This window comes from Morone saxatilis, unplaced genomic scaffold (assembly GCF_004916995.1).
Source record: "Morone saxatilis isolate NCDOM2014 unplaced genomic scaffold, NCSU_SB_2.0 Contig22, whole genome shotgun sequence".
Taxonomy (NCBI): Eukaryota; Metazoa; Chordata; class Actinopteri; family Moronidae; genus Morone; species Morone saxatilis.
The window spans coordinates 5896184-5916318 of record NW_023339785.1 but is presented as its reverse complement, the minus strand read 5'-3'; the positions used below and the strand labels follow the sequence as shown (position 1 = coordinate 5916318).

At 38.7% G+C, this 20135-nt stretch overlaps 1 protein-coding gene across 1 annotated transcript in view; it reads right to left on the bottom strand.

Moving 5' to 3' along the window:
- fstl5 (follistatin-like 5) overlaps positions 1–12775 on the bottom strand; it is a gene marked incomplete at its 5' end in the record, with an annotated part of 146138 nt that extends 133363 nt beyond the window's left edge. The window contains 3 exons of the mRNA XM_035669364.1: positions 188–190; positions 6145–6288; positions 12764–12775. Of these exons, the coding sequence (XP_035525257.1) occupies positions 188–190; positions 6145–6288; positions 12764–12775 (159 nt within the window). The remainder of the gene's footprint in view (positions 1–187; positions 191–6144; positions 6289–12763) is intronic.
- Between the last annotated feature and the right edge of the window lie 7360 nt (positions 12776–20135).

Here is a 20135-nt window from a genome sequence, read left to right as displayed (position 1 = left end):
GTGCACCGTGAACATTAGTGGAAATGGAAACAACACAGAAGATGGATGAATATGTGATTGTTTCAGCACAGAGACCAGCGAGGTGTAGTTGTTCATGGGAATATGTACTTACTCAATGTCGGGCAGTTGTTGAAGCCGCTTAAAGTCATTTTGGAACTTTCGTGAACTAGATCATCTGTTGGGCAACTTGCTCCAGTTGAGTAGGCATAAGTTAGGTGTTAATTTGACGCTGCGCTGAATGAACGACGAAAATTACTTCCACCAGCTCGGCTGATCTTCCAGGGAGTATGTCCAGGGGAGAGGGGCTTCGATTGATGTGTATTTTTTAAACTGGGGCTGCAGCGCTCAAACATTAGAGGAGCTGGTTGATGCCAACGCCAGTTCAGCACGATGTGCGTGTGTTTTTGGCGTCTCTGGCGATACGTATGCTGGACGCTGACATTGGGGGGTGTGGGCGTGCATCGTTGATTCCTACCTTTGTGTTCGAAATCGCGTGTGACACCCCTATGGCAGGAGTTGGGGGGGACGTTGTTTGGCCAGGGATCTGGTGGGGAGAGGATTCCTGGGCCGCGTGGTATGAGGCATTTCAAGTTAGTTTGAATTCTGTTGATTGTAACTTTCTGCTGAGGCAGTTTGTTGGCAGCGACTGTAACAATGTTTTTACATATAGTAATGCCCATAATATCAGCAAACTTCTAATATATATGAATCCTGCCAATGCTGCTAACAGATGAGAACCCCCCATTGCATTATACTGCCTGTCTGCCTGTCTGCCCCTTGTCTGTCTCTCCTGGTAGACCTGTAGACCAGTACAGTTCAACGTTTAATAATACATTGCTATGTCTCCACCAGAGCGGAGCCCTGCGCCACAGTCTCTCTCTCTCTCTCTCTCTCTCTCTCTCTCTGGCTTTATCTCTCAAATCCCGTTCCTCAACCTATACCACCCTCCACCTTTTCCTCTGTCTTCTCCTATTTCAGATCTCACATCCCTCACTCCTCCACACCATAAACTTTCAAGTACACTTTAACTTGTAAGATGTAACGACAAATTAAAATAGCTATATGACAAGTGAGTACAATAGAGAATGCAATATCAGCAAGGCTGTATTTATCCTTTAGGCCTAGTTCGGATGGTTGATTTACAATAAACTTCCCCTATTCTCTTCAAAGTGACCACTGTTTTGGGTCAGCAGAGGTGCTGATGCAGAAGGCTGGGGAAAAATGTTAACTTTAGCTGTGGCCAATGCAGGCTCATATGGCAACAAACCAAAGACACAGAAGTGCATATACATAGTAGACTAGTTTGTAAAGTGAATACTGTAATCCTACTGTTTAATTCACAATCATTTAAAAATAAGTTAAATTCTTATTCAGTGATGCATCAGATCCATAATTGATGTGTGATCCGTACAGACTGCCCCCCTTAGTTGGGCACTTATGTAAACCGCGGACTAAATTCAACCATCATAACGTGAAAAAGAGTTTTACTGACACTATTACTTTTTTAAAGAAATGATTCCCTAAACTCTTGATGCAGAGTTGCAGTTGACAAGACAGATGCATGCTGTTTTTTACTCTGAAGTGCAATGATTGAAAGAGTGACAGATTTAAAAGCCTTCTCTTTTAGCTTTCTCCACTGAGTGAAATCCCGTAGGCTGTGACTGTCATTGTATTTTCACTGGTGTGGAAACGGCATGCTTGTCATTATAGAAACCGATTATGAGATTGTAATGTTTATTCCAACTTCGTAAATATCTGCAGCCTTCCCCCTCGACACACAGCTCTGTTCATATAAGCAGTTCTGCACGCCTGTGACACGACAGCTTTCAGCGTTGATGGGATATAGGGCGGGACTTTTTTTTTTAACTGATCTGGAAAATGATCTGATCCTTGACTCAAAACCGCGATATGAGCCAAACCAGACAAAGTTTTCTGATCTGTTGCACCCATAATTTCTAGACCTGTGAAATCCATCCTCATAGTATTACTGTGCAGTGTTTTGGCATCAACCTGACAACCACTCCTTTTTCTTTGTATGCTGTTTTTGTCCAGCACCTGTTCCCAACTGGAGTTGTCCCTGCAAACCGTCTACCTTCTTTAGTCATACCAACCTACATATATTAGACACTAAAATAAGTAACAAGCCAAATAATAGCAAAGATAAGCATGCAGCAGAACAGACTAACCCAGGTTAACACCAGCATGGACACTGACATCTTGTTATTGTTATAGCAGATTGGGTCCATACAGCATCTGCTTCTTCAGCCCCTGTGGAGACTTCACAGAAGCTGGTTACCTCAGCCTCAGGCTGGCTGCCATTTGAAAGTAGACAGCTCATCAAGATGAGTGACAAGGGTTGGGGCTAAAACTGACCGGCTGAGGAGGAGGAGGGTGGAAATAATACTGACAGTATTCACATTAAGCCAAACACTGCCGATTGAAGCTTTAACTGAGGCTACTGTAGATCAGATCTGTTACTTGTGAATTTCTACGATTTATTCTTGTTATTTCTCCCATTCCCTGTCTCTTTATCTCAATCTCATTTGCCCACCCCCACCCGTTCTCTCTCTGTCTCTCTCTCCCTCTCTGCTTATCCCCTGTTAATCTAGATTTGCCATGTGGCCAAGCCAGTGCTGGATGGATGGGGCTTTGCACACAGTTGTCCTTGCCTCCATTTTGTTTGTCCTGACATAACAGCTTGATGTCAGAGCGACAAACTCTCAGAAATTGCTTTTGTCCCTTGTGTCGAGCAAGCCTGGCCACTTTTCCACAAATTTATCAAATTACACATTGAGTTTCTCCATCACTCTTACAGTGAAACTCAAAGTGAAAAACCTTTGGTGAAATAAGACCGTTTAAAATAAAATCTATAATATAAGCTTGACAACAGTTAGCTATCACTTTGAGTGGTATCCCTCACATTACAATCAATTATAATTATGGCTGGATTCTGGGGGCTAGGATATGTGTCCTATACCTGACCCCATGTGGAGGATTTCACAGTGAATTTCTGAAACAATACCAAGGGAATTATGGGTAGAGCATGTGACTAGCTGTTTATGGCCGAGTGCCTCCTGGTGATTGAAGTCTTTGTGAGGAAAGCTTATAAGGTCGTATCCGATCCCGTTACCCTTGTCAAACACTGTCCTTGAAAGCAAAGAAAAAGGCATAGCATTAACAGGGCTTGTGGTGGTGAGCTCAAAGGAGGTTCAGTACATTTCTCTGAATGTGCAAATAAGGAAATGAATGCAATTATGTAATTTAGAAAAAAATCATTGTTTTTGTACTATCATGTCCCTTTAATTATGAACGTGAATTTAATTAAAAAAATTATTTGAACTTTAATTGCTGTAATTTTGTAACTAGAGACTTTGACTACCATCTATCCATTAAAAGTGCCAACAAAATGAACAATTTGAGCTGTCAACCATGTTCTGAAACTTGGTATTGCTTTTCCACAATCTGTGGATATCTCATTTTGAAACAACTGTTCTTTAACGCTGCTCACTCAACTGTATTGACAAGTGGATGACCTGAGTGTCTCTGCAATCTAACCAACAGCAGAGAAAATTCTCTAAGCAACAAAAAGGCCGTTGACATATTTTGGAGAAGGGCTTGCAATGTGGCCATTTTTCACCAAAGGGCTGTAAATTTCCACAGCATCTTTTGACAGGCAGATAGATGAGTGGAGTTTACCTCTGTCCTCTCACAGGATGAATTGTAATGGTATGCAGATGCTGTAATGACATTCCTCTGCAGTGTAATCACAGCGCCTGGCACATTAATTTCATTGGAGTGGAAAAGCACATGCATCATTTTTGTAGCTTCTTGTCAAATTCCCGCTACATGTGGACATACATTACTTTAATTATTAAAGTCACTCTGGTTCCAAACCAGGGCAATAAAGAGAGAGAAAGTCCAAACCAGCTAGAAGACAGAATAATACACTACAAGAATGAACACACTGTTCAATACAAAAGGAGGAAAAGCCCTATTTACACCACCTTCAGAGCTGATTTAAGAAGGTGTGCCTGCTTTATTCAAATGACATGGCATTACAATAAAAAGCACATCGTACACTCTGAGTGCAGTACAACAGAATAATGTAAAAACAGGGATACCTAGGATTGTGTTGGGAGGGAAAAAATATTAAAGTGCAACAGGAAAGGTTTCAAGTAAAAAAAAAAGACAAAATTGCAATGCTAAGTCAACACAAGGAAAACTACTTCTGAAATTCTTAAGCTGCTAGTTTTAACAATAAGCTTTAAGAATTTAAATGCCAACTTGTTTTTAGCTGCTAATATAATGCAATGAATGATGCTTTAGTTTTATATATCCCAATTAAAGAGGCACACCAAATCATTAAAAATAAACTTTCCAGTGGAAGCTGCTGGAGTCCAGTACAAACTGAGGTGTTTTATATCAGTGACCATGTTGTTAGGTACTAACCTTCTAGCTCAGCAATGAATGATTTCAACAAGCTTCACTTTTTAATTGTCTTTCAAATTTCTAACCAAAGCAAACATGTAAACGTTTGTTGTTTTATCAGGGTACTCCATTCTTCCTAACAGCAGATTTACCAAACTTTCGAATAAAATCCTGGTACCAGGACACTTCTCTGCCTACATAAGTTACACTTGTTGATATAGAAACAATATATGTATCCCTGATATCTCACACCTAACAGGGAAACACAGACTAAGGAGAGATACAGTTTGTTCTCCAGATTTCAAAGCATTCTCTTTACAGGATGAAACGGTGAGAAACTGAAATCTGAAACACTTTTTTTTTTTTTTTGCTTCTGCTTAGCCGAGGATATGTACGACCTGGAGCTGCTGTACTGACAAAACAATGGTGCAATGCTACACTGTACATAGAGATAGTGTTAAAAAAAACAGTGATCTAGTCCTTTAAGAATGAATTCCAACACTGTCTAGGCAGGGCTGGACGTTGGATCTTTTGGCTCTCTCTTCCTTTTGGTATAAAGCATCGCAGCCTGGAATAAGTGCTATCTCTGCAGTTTACTGAGATCATATTGCAGGATTTTTAGCTATTGAAGTTTAAATCTCTTTACTTCCTTAACACACACACGATTTCCAGGGTAGCTGTGGCTAGAAAGAAGCTCTTGAATGGCTGATATCTGCAGTCCACGTGTTTAGAAAGTAACTCTGTGAATAATTCTTGTTCAAAAGGTCAAAATTTGTTTGACCATTGTGTCGATTGAACAGCTTTGCATCGCTCCCGGCTCCTCGCTCAACTCTCATACAGTCCAATGACGTTCCTACCATCTGTTCCCTCTGTCTCCCTCTCCATCTCCTTCTCTTTCTAACCACCTCTCACCCCAGCCACCCTTTAGTCCCACTGTGTTTGCCTTTATTTCCATCGCAGACATGACTAAAGCTGACTGAAATAAATCTTAAACACACTATTTAGTCTAAAGATGACAGATTTCCTCGTAGTAAACAGTTTTTGCTTCATTGCCACTACTAATTTTTATCTTGGATAGGATGAGGAGGAGAAGTGTTTCTAGTGAACACAGAACTGAAAATGGGAAACGTGTACTGAAGGACCACAATCCAACTAATGACTCTTGATAAAACACTTTGCTTTCCACAAGTCCCCATCAGACAAAACAGTCAATTTCTTTCCCAGTCTGACTCTAATTGATCCATCTCTGCTACTCTGGTGGTTTGAAAACAAATAAGAGAAAAAAAACTCTCCAGTATCCTACTAGTTTAGAGGGAAAAATGTTATTTTAAACTTATTCCTTGCGATGGAACAAGAGTGATAGATTTTGCTTTTGAGGGCCTGCTCTGTATCGCTGGGTCAGTGAGCATTAAATTACATCTTTTACTTTAAACGTTTAGCTAAAATGACATGTGAACATCCTCACTTCATTCATAGCTCATCTTTGCTCAGCTGTGCCTCGTATTAGTCTGATGCTGTCTTTGAAAAGACAGTCCCCTGGCACAGAGGGAGGGATAATGATTCATCAAATATTTTTTCAGTAGGCAGAAAAACAACAACCACAGGAGAGTCATCTGATTCAGGAAGAAAGTGCCACTGTAATTAGTTTCATACTTGGCAAAAGCACATAGTCCCTCTTCTTACAGACAGCAAATGAAAAAAGACTGCAATCAATACCTTGTGTCGGAATCTCACGACTGGTCGATAGGGCGGCGACCTGAATCCCTCCTTGTTGGGTCTCCCGTCGGCGCCAAGCGCAGCGAGCCCCAACAATAAGATTGCCGCGGACCACCATCTGGCTGTCTTCATTGGTCTTTTCCTGTCAAAAACCAAACAAGAATGGTGAGTGCTCTTCTCCAACACACTGGAGGTTCAATACCGGGATGGCCAAGACAATACATCAAGTCCGCCATAATTAGTGTAGACAATGAGAACCGCAAAACTGTCGCTGGTTTAAACTAAAGCTATCAATACATGCCTAACACTCGGCGAAGAGATTAGATCTTTTGAATCAATTAAGGGGAAATAGACGTCATGAGAAAATCAAGATAAAGAAGACAAAGAGCCAATATATTAAGGCAATTAAAGTGAGGGCTTTGGATTAATTAGGCTGAGTGTCTAAGTCAAGCAACTCTGATGTAGCGGAGAGATTACATTTTAAACAGTTTCCTCACACCCTCACAGAGAAGCCCAAATATATTTATTTAACGGAGTGAGACCATTCACTTCTCACCTCCAATATAACAGCATTTTCAATAATTCATTGCGCTGTATAAAAACGAGTTTGACCTTTGCATGACATGAATTAAACAAAACAGCGTTTGTGGGGAAAAACATGCCCTGCGAAAAAATGTCTGTGTACCAGAAACAGCAATGTTCAAGGAAGTAAAAACAGGAAATACAAAGAGAAGATGATACATGTGAGCCAGTGCTCTCATATTGCCAAAGTTTAACACACAGAGAAATACAAAAACACATGCACGCACACAAGCTTTATGTTGAAATCTGCAATGTGCTAGCTTCTTATTTTTATCCCCCGTCTTTATCTGTATTTATGCCCTCAGTTCTTTGTGCAGCATGTCGCAAAAATCCCCTTTGTTAGAAGCGCTTTATAAATAAATTTGACTCGACTTGACTTGTTGATTTTCACAGGCAAACACTGAGCTGTACTTTCTAAGCCGTTTCAAGCCACCAGTGCCTGCTCATCATCCTCCAGCGGAGGGAGATGACTGACAGCAGGATGGTGACCCTGCTTCCTTGTTCTTCGGGAGTGACACTGAGTCAGACAACAAAGGCACTGTTGTGGCAGCTCTGTGGGCCCACATGCTATTCACTGGAGGTCAGGAGGTCGTGCCAGCAGAGCGGCATGTCACTGTGATATCCCGGACGAAGAGGGAACATTAAAACTTTATTTTTGTGACTTTATGTGACTTTTAAGGCCTTGCTGAGCTGCCTGACACCTGCAGATTTTCACTTTCTGCTTTTGATCTCTTCATTTTAAGTCAATTTTCTTTTTGAACTGATATAAAGAACTTTGTCTCTGCACCGTATGTGAATCACACTGATTCAACTTTCAATTAGAAGAACAAATATCAACAGCTGGGGTACGTATACAATTGTCTGCCAGATTCAACACTCCATTTCTCTGACTTTTTATTTAACCTTTAGAAACACTGGCATTTAAAAATCTATGTTCTTCGTCAAACTCTGAGACAACTTTGATAGAATCTCTTCCTGCACAAATCACACCCACCATCAGCCCACCTACCAACCCATCCAACTTGTCCAATTGAGTTTCCAAACACGTTTAAATCAAAAGAACTAAATAAAACAAATCATCGAATTAGAGCAGATATTCAAGCGGTATGTTACGTAAATGCAACATACTAGCATAATGCTGCTGCTTTAAAGGACCAGTGTGTATGATTTAGTGGCATCTAACATCTAACAGCTAATTACAAAGCCCTCGGCTCACCCTGTTGTTCCAAGCATGTAAAAGAAATTTAATGTTTAGTTTCCATTCTGGGCTCCTGTAGAAACACTGCGGTTCAACAAGACAAACTCTGTAAAAGATAAAAGCACTCATTCTAAGGAAACTAAAACTCAACAATTCTTATTTTCAGGTGATTATACACTAATGAAAACATCCATCCTAAATGTTAACCAAGTGGACCTTTAAGCCTTTATGGTTTTTGGCCTATTTTTTAGCTTTTGAAGATGAAATATCTCATCATGCCAGTCCCTCACTCCAGTCTCTGTCAGTGTAGTAGGTAGGGGGCACTGATAATCCACTGTGCAGGGAGTTTTTATTCCAAAGTATGAAAGAGAAAAATCTAAAGATTTCTCAACCTGGAAAAGTAATTGTTAAGTTGCTAATGATCAACAGCCTCCCAAACCCCCTGCAGACATATTATGGTCCTTTTGCGCTATGGGACACTAAAAATCTTACTTATTGCCTCTTTAATGTGATCATATTCATTCTCTATGCATTCCTAAACTCTCCAGATCCAGGTAGGAACCCTGCCTGCAGCTGCTGCTGCTCCACTTCTCTGCTAACACAGTCTTTTAGCCACACTAGGTGGATTACCATATCTGCTAGCACAATCAATCAACTTCTTTGCGGCGTCCCAGTGTTAAATGGGTTATTAATGGACTAACTTTTGCAGGATGCTGTGTCAGACAGAGACATATGCACAGTTTTAAGAAGTTTAACTGCGTCATACAGCACAGTTCCTCGCAGACATTTAACTCATTATGATCAGTCACAACTGCAACACGTACAAATAACTTTCAAGTTGTACTTCTCCTGAATCATTAGTAATCTTACTCGGAGCTCTGAACAGTTTATAAAGTGCCAACTATGCTGTTCTGTATTTTTTTAAAGAGTCCCTAAGAAAGCAAAAACTGTCTTTGCTTTGGATTGAACAATGCATATTTAAATTGCTCCTGTTCCACACCAGGCTGCACAAAGAGTTTTGAGTTCTGAGTTTATCTGGCCATTGGTGAGTTAATTTTCTTGTCAGTGAGTCTATTTTTCTTTTCATCTTGTGCACCGTCATTGTTAATAGAGCTTTGGCACAATGACAAACTACACAGATCAATGTGAAGGAAGCAAAACTTAAGGCAAAAGTTGAACAGAATCAAAACTGACATTATATTATTAACAGCAAAATCCCAGTTGGTAGTGCTGTTGAATTGTACTGTGTTACTGAGAAGTGTTTCTTAATGAGGGTAGGTTAAGTTTTATAAGCATCTTTCAGTATAACGCACAATTTAACAGCCCCGCCGACTACAGCCTCAAAAATGATCATAAATTTGACTCAGTAGCTCTCTAAAACTGTTTTAAGTCCTGCCTTTATAACAATAATACAGGCAGGACTTTTATTTATTCACACAGTTTACCCACAGTAAAACTGAGGCTACAAGTGAGGTTACACAAAAGCCAATTAAGAATGTGTATTTATATCAATGAGATTTTGGCATTAACAGCCTAAGATGAAAATAATAATAATATCCCTCCTGTGCACGTCATACCAACTTAAATGTTCTTTATAGGAAAAAGCAAAATACAGATTCATACTAGAAAAAGTAAGGACTTGTTATGACAGCTTTTAGTAAATGGACTGTACTTATATAACACCTTTTTTTAGTCTTTTGACCACACAAAAGCTTCACACATTCACGCACATTCAGTATCTTGCTTAAGGACACTTCAATAAGCAGCACGAGGAGCCGGAGATCGAACCACCAACCTTCTGATTAGTGGACAGCCCGCTCTACCTCCTGAACCACAGCCGCCTCTAGTACATGATGGTCCTGAATTTAACTGACATCAACTCACTGTGAGCATGTCATTTGCACATACAAGTCCTTGTGTGTGTTAGAATTAATACTACAAGTCTTATTTATCTGCCTTTAAAGCACAAGAGACAGAAACAGTCTGGAAGTTTTGCCTGGACCCCCCCCCCCCCCCCCCAAGGGAGTGCCATCATAACTTTGGCTCACGGTTTTAAATTCCCCAGAGCACGTCTAAGCTTTGGCATTGACTTTCAAATGAAGACTACCTATTTCCCCAGTATGTACACAATGCATCATGTTTTGACAAGCTCACAGCTGCTCTCCTCTAACCCTCCCATCCGTCTAATTCAGCAGATTTTTGCCGTTCAATGCACTGGGCAAGCATAACAACAGAAAATATCCATACAGCCCTATACAGATACTATGTGTACGTATATGTATCACCTGGCTGCAACATACTGGGGATTAGCTGGGTTTGAATAAATGCACATACTGTTATTTACTATCAGCTGTCACACATGTTTGGTAAGTCATAAGTCTGGAAAATAGGAATACATAATTAAACGTGCCATACATTTTTCTGACAGTATGCATGATCTTCCCCTAAAAGGCCTTAATTCAGGAATACTCTACTCACACGACTATTCGTCAGCTTACACTAATTCTGACTTATTGCTGATAACTCTTCAATTTACAGCTTTCTAATTACAGTCAGCTTGTCTCAGATGTAATTAAACAAAGCCCATGAGAAATCAGGAATTCTGAATACGGCTGAGTTTCCTCTATTTTTCCAGTATACAGTACAGTTCATGTTTTTAAGACAAAACAGAGAGCACATAGTTTCAACAATCAGAACAACATATGGCACAAGTTAATATATTTTAGCCTTTTGTACAAGGGCCCCAAACCCTCTAAGAGAGTGTACAAAATATTTTAGTAACAACCACCACAGCAAATGACGCTTCCCTCAAGCATCTGTTTTGCAGCGCTATCTCACATATCTTCTACAAAGTCTCTCATAACAACTTAAAGATGTTTGCTTATTTCTCGACAAACTGAAAAAAAACAGACCAGAACAGAAAGTGTAATTTTATAAAAAAGCACCAATATCATGAAATTATGTAGGTGTCAGGAAAAGTTACAGGTTTAAAACTCAAAACTAGCAAGTCTAAGTTATACTGATGGACTGAAACTAGTCACAACCAGTCCCTTATCTTGACTCATTTTCAGATCCCTGAAGTAGCCAGTAATTTACAAGAAATAAAAAAGATTAGATGAATGTCAAAAATATTTTTTATACTTTCCTCTCCTGTTAATCATCTTGCCAACCCCCAGACTGTGGGACCCCTGGTCAGCTTCTGACCTTCAGGTAGGAAACCACCATCCTGAACTGACTGGTAGCTTTGGCCACTCACAGTATGCTGTTTATAGACATTACATGATTTATGACTATTTAAGTTAAAATATTTTATCTCTTTCTCACTATTATTGAAAAGCTGAAAACCTTTTAACTCCCTTAAGTTCGTGATGATTTGTACCCAAATAGAGAGAACTGTGGTTGTACAGCATAGTTCCCAAGAGTGTGTGGGGTAAACACCTATGAATGAGGAATGGTAAAAAATTATATGGCAATTATTTTGACACTGCGATTGTGAGATTATTCACAATTAATAGGAATGACCATTTTTGCAACATAATTAAAATTTTCACTGTGAAAAAGAAAACATTTGCGGGGTACCAAACAAACATGTTCTCATGCATCTGGAGAACATGATTTGTAGACCAGAGAATCTCTGCAGCACTACAGCACTTCTTTATAATGCTCTTTTATCACACATTTACCTTTTTCAAAAATGTGCATCTTCTTGCAATTTAGATATTGTGAACAGGGCAACATGCATGCAACTGACCATGGCCAAACACACACTGAAACACACTCAGTGTGAGGGCTGACACCTCCTCAAGGTCACTGTGCTGTCTGAAATACTCAAATTACATCTGAGCAGACCAGACCTTCTTTGAGCATAAAAAAAAACAATTTTGCCAAGTATGTGAGTTGATCATTCTTAAAATGAAACTACTGGAACTAATCAATATGTTAAACCTACATATTTTGGCTTTTCATTCAGTACCTTTAAAACATTGGCCACCCATTTATTTGTATCTGTGTGTCACATCTTTCAAGCACATAATACTGTATATCCCATTTATGAAATGCATAAGGTCACACTCCTGCCACATTAGCTTATCTTATTCTTATGCTGATGCTACCAAAAAACAATCTGATGACAGATAGAACAGGAATACATAGCACAAAATGCTGTCAGCTATCCTCATGGATAATTTAGAAATCAAAGCCTCCTCTGAATGATAGACAATTTTCTTTACACCAACATTATTCTGAACAGTTTCTTTAAATGCCATTTTTGCAAACTGTGTTTGAAACCTGTAAAATGTTGAAATGACATTTGAAGAGTCATTCATCATTTTCCTGTGGCAGCAACTTTTTAGCCCTTTGGCAAGTATATCCTGTTTTTTTACCTATAAAATGCAAAGTATAGAAGGAATGTTTTTCATGTGTTCACTGTTATTTATCCACTTTGCTGAGCATGCATGTGGTTTTTCTGCAATCACCCTGCTTCAAAGTCAGCCAGTCTTACAGATTTACACCAGGGAGCGGTCCAGTACAATCAGAAGTGCTGTGCAGCTGAGCAGTTTACCAAAGCTTAAGTGCCTTGCTCAACAGTTCCTATGATAACTTGCCATGACCACTTGATGTCTTTGTTGTCTTAATAATTCTACATAAGTATAGTAGGATTTCTGAAGAAAAGAGAATCAACTAAAGCATTACTTTTAGCTCCATCTTTATAGCTCATATCAGAATAATGTATATCATATTATTGCATTGTGGTTATTGATGCATTGATATGTAATCATCACTTTTTTATTGTAGCTTGTAAATGTGGGGGCTCTTTTTCTATTCTCTTTTCTTTAAAATATGTGTGTATATATAGATAGATAGATGTCTGTGGTGTGTGAAGTAACAAACACACTCAACACAACCTGAGGAAATCCAAGATGGTGCTGGAGTTGTGGCTGAGCTTGGCAGTATCGTGCTCATTGCTGCCATCGGTGGCCAGATGCTAATTCTATGTCAATAATAGATAACTACTTCATTGTGTTAGCCTATACCATGTAGGTCATAGGAACTGTGTGTATAAGCCAAAGCAATACACAAACTTAACAGGCTTCTAAAGGGGACAGTTTTTAGATTGTAAAATGTAAAAAAAAAATGAAACCATTTCTGAGAAAGTAGGGGAAACATTCCTTTCTTTTGTCTCTAAGATACATTACTCTCAGTTTGGATAACAGTGCATGTATCTATATAATATGGGATATTGTCAATAAAAAAATAAAGGCTAAATTGTCAAGTCAGTATATTCAGTTTTATGCAATATTGTCACATTTCTATTCAGTATTCTCAGAATTTTATTCCAGTCTATAAAGTTTCATTCATTTTATTTCATTCCAAGTTTTATTCAATATTTTTCTATTAAATTGTGCATCCAGCAGGTGCCTGCAGGTGAAACTCCCTTGTTTGTTTGTTTTGTTTTTAATGCTGCAGCCCTTGTAAGCATAAGAAAGTGCTCTAAAGTAGGGAGTTTTTTCCCTCTAGAAATTATATTTGTTTTTGTTTTTTTATTTCTGCATTGTCATCACCAAGGGAAGGGTACGGTCATGTATTTTGCACCCTAAAGTCTTCTGCAAATGTTTAGTGGCATATAACAAACTATGTTTTTTAAAATAACCACAAAAGCATCACTACAAGAAGATTAAGTTAGTTTTGCATACACAAAAAGTTAGCTAGACAGGTCAAGTTTTTTATTGTTGATTTAGTGGAATTTGCTCATGATGGACACCGAGAGTTGTTTTCAGAAGTTCTGAATCTGTATGCTGCAGACTAAACAACATTGTCAGCTTCAGAGATTTGCCTAACCTTATTCATGGTGGGTCTCCATAGGAAAAAGTAGTCTCTTCACAATGGCCCATTTCCAGTCAAAATGAAGCCCTCCTGTGCAGCTGAGAAATTGGATTTTGGTAGAAGTGTTTCCACTAGCAGGGATGCACTGGTGCTCCAAGTTTGCTCTGTAAACCAATGATTTTCTAGAGAGGCTTGTTTGAAATTATTCAAATTGTCAGTGAGGTCACTGGAGGGGAACTTGAAGTCAGCAGATAAACTGCTCCCCCCTCCCCCCTGTCTCTCTCTCACATATGCTTCAGCTGACACATCCCTGACCTCCTGTGGGGCAGATCTCTTTAAGCACGCTCAGCGGTATTTCTATGTACAGATCAATTTGGTTGGAGTACTACAGTTCGTCTCTGAGATATCTGGAGAACACTGGAGCATCTGCTGTGTGTTTGCTGCCCAAGCACCCTGCTGCAGCACTGTCTTATTTGGCAGAGTTATCATGGCACTTCTTATACTCATACATCCCCGGCAGCACTGTAACACTGATAAAGGACTCCTTCAAGTTCAAAGCACGTCCAAAACCACAGGCGACACACTTCCCCCTAGGGTAGCGCTTCCGTTTGGTCCCTGTTCTTCCCTTACAAATGCAGAAAAATGCTGTGCCAGTCTCTCAGATGGAGCGGTTCCTTACAACAAAAGGAACAGAGAGATGACTTTGAATGTCATACATGGCTAAATTAGTATCTCGTATAGTATTCATGGTATGTTCCACCATGGGGTCTGTATGAATCGTTTTCCAAAATTCTCACTGGTTTGCTATTATTTGGGGGAATCAAGGAAACATCAACTTCCTTTGTAGTCAGCACATTTATGATGTGCATGAAAATGAAACACTTGAGGTTTAAAAAGGATGTGCTGAGAATGTTTTGCATAGGGCGAGAAAAAGCATTTCACTACGGATTTCTGGTGGTTCTGGAGGAGTATAAAAACTCCTACAGCTCAAACAGACCATACTACATTTCTTTCTGCAAGACATGCAGTCAGTGAGTCAGTTAATAAATGGCAAAGTGGGTTCATAAAAAGGGGCAGCACTTGCCTAGAGGTTAGAGAAGTTCTATGGTGAATGTAAGGTTGTAAGCTTATATGAAGCCCAGCTCAGAGAAACTGCGTGTTTGAAGTAAAGGGGCAAAAATCCTTTCCTTCTGAAAATACTGAGATTCCCCTGGGCAAAGAACTCAACCACAAATATCTACTATGAAACTACAAGCTGGAAAACAGTATATTGAGTGTTCGCTTCTACACTTTCAGAAAAGACGATAACTTTATATTTGACCTACATGTTATAGAGAGAAAGTAGAGATTTGTAGTTGTATAAAACATTTTTTATTTCACAAACCTCATATTTCCAAACACATGCCTCATAACTTTCGACTATAAACTGTGCAGGTACAGCATGTAGGCCAGTAACCATAAATCTAAATTGAACTGTACAGTGGCTGTAAAGTTTTTAAAGGATCAGATTTTTTATCCCCTTTTAAGAATTAAGCTATTATCAAAAGTCTTAAACATTTCTAAGCTCAGTTGCTGCGATGCTCACAAAACTCTGTGCTAGTAATTCATTAATGGTACAAAGCCTGGATAAGATTGTTTAATGTTCTTTTCTAGAATTACTGCCGACTTCTTCAGTATGTTTCCCTGATTTTTGCCAGTGCATATTAGAGCAGTAAACCATGAACAATTTCCAAAACCCAGTTGTAGTATACAGTCACATCCTGCCGTTTTACTATTTGATTATAGTCAAAAAGAGGTTCTTTAGATCTATTATTAATTATTATTAATCTTTATTTCTTTTGGAACAAAAACTCACTTATTCTTTAATTATCCCAAGAACTGGTCTATGTATAAAAAAATGTCTAACAACAAAAAAATTAAACAGTCCCAACGCAAAGTCAGCTTTTCCCAGAGCTTTCAATTATTTTACATGGTCTTCTACAGCAGAGGTGGAGTTTGCTCGGTTGGCCAGGAGATGGATCTGTTGGCATGCAAGCTTGGTGGCAGTAAATATTTCATATATAGTATGTTTGTGTTGTTTGTATAGACATTTTTTTAATCTGCATTTAAAAGTAAGACTTCTTCATTGTCAAGTCCTAAAGGTGCTTTGGATTAAATGAGCCATGTCTGATACAGTTGAAAGATTCAGAAAAAGCTCATGTGGACAATTTTGAGTAAGAATTGTTTTGCCAAATAATTGTTCCCAAGATCTTGTGTAAACTAAGTGAAAGGATTTAAAATCATATATAGTTGCTACTTTCCGGCTTTAATTCTTGCTTTTTATCATCACGTTTTATCACTGTGCAGTAAAGTATAAGTATGGTGCTGATCTGCCATCTCTGTTTTTTGGCAACAACTTGGGAGCTGCATAATCTTTGTTGTATAATTTTGGCACTACACTTAGATCAATTGTCTATAAAAATGTTCTGGCCAGTACTGGCACATCTTTCTTCTTTAAGGTTCTGCTGAAGTTTGAGTTTCTGCACATTGTGCTTTTTTGTCAATGGTGACTGTCGCTGCACATGATAACTGCCCAGTCCTTCTGTTTATTCCAAGCTGTTGCAGCAGCTGGAAACATAAAACACATAGCTTCCTGGGTGCCAGAGGCTTCTTTCCTATTAAAAAAAAACTGCTATAAACCAGGTGCTTAGAACCTCAAATGTGAAAGCTGTCATAAATGGGATATTGTGACTAATTTACAATTCTGTGATATCAATTGAGAATACAGAGTAAAAACATTTCCCTTTTTAGCAGGAACCTTTCCATGAACCCTGGAAATGAATTTTGACCGCAGGAACCTTTTGGTTGTTGCTGCTCCCAAGGTAATATTTTATGATGGTTCAGGAGCTAACGGGTAGAGTTTGGAGTACTAAAGGTCACTGGCTGGTCAAACACAAGTCCACAGGCTGCTCCTACTTGTGTACAGCAAGTATTGAGAAGCAAACACTGTCTGTACGGGGAATTTACTTCGCTGTAATTGATGTGTAGGTTATATTGGTTACTTTTCAAGAAGTCTTAAACTTTAATTATGAAATTAACTTGCAGATTGTTTTAAAAGCAAAATAAATAATCAATTTCTGCAGATGGTGGGCCTGGCCTTTTTTGTGAGTCCCTTTTTACGTCTGCTCATCTAAGATCCCACCTCACAGTTTTTGAGAGGTTAAGAAGGCAATTATGCCACGATGACTTTCAATCACTGAGTTAGCTCCTCAATTTAGGACTGTATGGTCAACAAGCCCTAATAAACACATTTTTTTTTTAATCTCAATATCTAATATTGACTTTAACTGAACAGAACCAGAACAACATTTCTTATTTAGAGTTGTATTGATTTCAAATTCTGACGTGACACGTCTCATCAGCGCTTCTTTTTCTCAGAAGAATGTGGCAACATCAACAGTCTTGTCATATACCCAGAATTAGGTGGTTCGAAGCCACCTCCTGACAAAACCGTCATTGTGTAATCACCGGCCATTCATCTAAAATGAAATGGTGACAGATGATTTGGTGAGAGGATGTACAGCGTCTTTTTGCTATGAGAGCACTTCCTCTACAGACGCCCAGCTGTGCTGGCAGCTGTATCTACTGACAGCTAGCATGGATTCTGCTTCGTGTGCAGCCTCTGATTTTCCTGTGTAATATCTCCATATTTGGAAAACACATTTACATTTAACATGTTTAGTTCATGTTTCTACGCAGACCAACACATATGTGACCTTTAGATTATGCGCCCAGCCATTTTAACAATAAAGGGTCCCTGCTGATATAAAGGGAAAACATTTTGACTGACTGTTGCTTAAAGAGCAAAACATCCGGGTCAGCGACACCTGAGGAGTTCTAGTAATTTTACTTTTGATTTGTTTTCTTGACAAATTAAAGCAGCTAAAATTAGTTTATAACTGTTCATGAAACATGAAACTTTATACTGATGACCTACATAAGCATCTTTATATGATCATTGGAAATTTGCAGCTTTAATTCCAGGAAACACTGCTTTTGTCCACAGAGGTCACCAAAATCAACGCAAAAAGTTGGTGGTTGCTTTACCTCAAGCTGACCTTTAAGGCTGCCTTTTTAACAGCAGTCCACTGTTCAAATGTTCAGATTGGTAAAATGCCAACAGAAGTGTAAGACTTCATTAAATGTATCCTGCTTTGTGCTATTCACAGCAAGATAATGAGCATTAGTGACTACAGTATTGGGAAAGAGTTGAAAATAGCTCCTTTTTTAAAAAGTATGGCTGTGCTTTCTTTCTTTCTTTTCATCTGAGGAGCAATTTTCTGAAGGGGGATTTCTTTGTGGAGCTTAAATTGAGTCCAAATAGTAGAGCCAAATCTGAACAGGCCTCAAAAAGCTGAGGCCCAAACCTGGCACAGCCTTAATCATCTCTCAAATATTCTGGATCACATCCAAATAAGAGCCACTTGAGCTGCCTAATGTCCTTCCACAATCACTATGATATATTAAATATGACCAGTTATGCTAATGAGCTAATTCATTAACCTAATTATTGAATATCCTTAATGAATTAGCATGAATATTTCTACATTGATATACAAATGTATGCACTGAGCTGCTCCAACAATGAAGGTTTATTGGTAATGTTACTAGTAGGGCATTTAAATCAGCAATCTCATAGGACCCTTTTTTTACTGAGAGATGATTTTTTCATTTATGTGATTTATTGCATTTTCCAGTCCATCAGATACATTTCACAATACAGTGGTATATTTGAATCGGTAGCAAGAACGTGTATACTTCACCTTAAAATATGGCTGTCAGAATCATTTTTTCTTTCTTCCTTCATGAAGCTATTGAACAAACTAAAATATCAACACCTGAAAACCTATATTTGTTTTGGGCAACGAGATACAGGGGTAAACTTATACTAATACAACTTTTTGGTATATTTTCAAGTTAAAGCAGCAATAATTTATATTGTATCAACAATGTATCAAATGATAATGTGAAAACAATGTGACAATGTAAAACAAACGCAGCTTGTAGTGATGAACATACGGGTCACATGAATCTGCAGCTCCCCTCAGCTTTATAGAGCTTTGTAATACGTTTCAGCTCACTGTTTATCTGCCCAGCAACTTTTTTATTTTGGTTCACTCTCACCACTCTCACATTGATTTCAGCTGGAACAGGAAGCTGTTTACACTACCTGCTTAGCACCAAACAGCAGACAGACACAGTTAAGTGAGTAGCTGGTGGACATAGTGGAGCATTTAGCAGCTAAAGAGAAAGACATTTCTCTCTGGAGTTGGTAGAAACTGAAAACTGAGCTAAAAGAGAGTGAATATTGGAGTTACATTCATCAGGTGGGTAAAAACATGACCCCAAATAAATGATAATGTTGCTGCGTAACTGCTAGATGTGTAAATAAGAAACTGTTTGCTAACAAGTTCAACATATCAACTTAAAAGGTGTTGATGTGATGTCAATGTTGCATTCAGAACTTGTTTCCAATGGCATCAAGTGGCAAAAAAAAACTGCAGGTTTTTCGGGCTATGGATGGGATATGTTCATTGATTCAGACTTCTCTCATGAAGAAAATAGCGAATAATAAGCAAATTCTTCCCTCTTGTTTTCAGGATTTTCTTACAGAGGAAAAATAAAACTTTGTTTTCACCTTTATCCATCCAGAGAATTATTTGCAGAGAGTGCACCCAGTGAACTCCACATTTGTTCACTTTTACACACAGTCCCACCTCGAAGTTGTCCACTAACCACAGTCTTCTGTGGGTCACTGAGCAGTGCCAAACAAATAACTGGAAGTTGAAGGATTCATTCAGGCACACCACAAGGCCTGTCGTTGAGGAACTGAGGATGAAAGATATTCCCATTTAGTCAGTAGCTCCAATATGACATTTGTCCTTGTTAGACCCATAGTATATAGAATTGCTAAAAGTACGAGGGATATATTTTCTTTTTATTAATTATTGATATGAATTACATTTTTACATTTCTTTGCACATTTTATTTCATTGACCTTTTATTTTGGTCAAGATTATACGGCCTGATAATACATTTTCATATATTTCATATTTATATATAAGTGAATAAGTTTAAGTGCTTAAAGGGGAGCTGTAACACGAGAGAGTAAATAATAAGCCAGTTTGATTCAAGAAACTCCCAAACTCAAGACTCTGCTAAAATAACCTAAAAACGATAAATCTGAATGTGACCGACTGAGTGACTTGTCACCCAGTAGCTCCAGTGGGGCCGCTCAGTGGCTAGTGGATGAAAACTGTAGCTGTTCAGGGCAGCTCTCAGGTGTGACTGTGTGTTATGAAGCATGGCGTTGTTTTTATTTTTATTTTTATTTATTGGTTTATTTTAA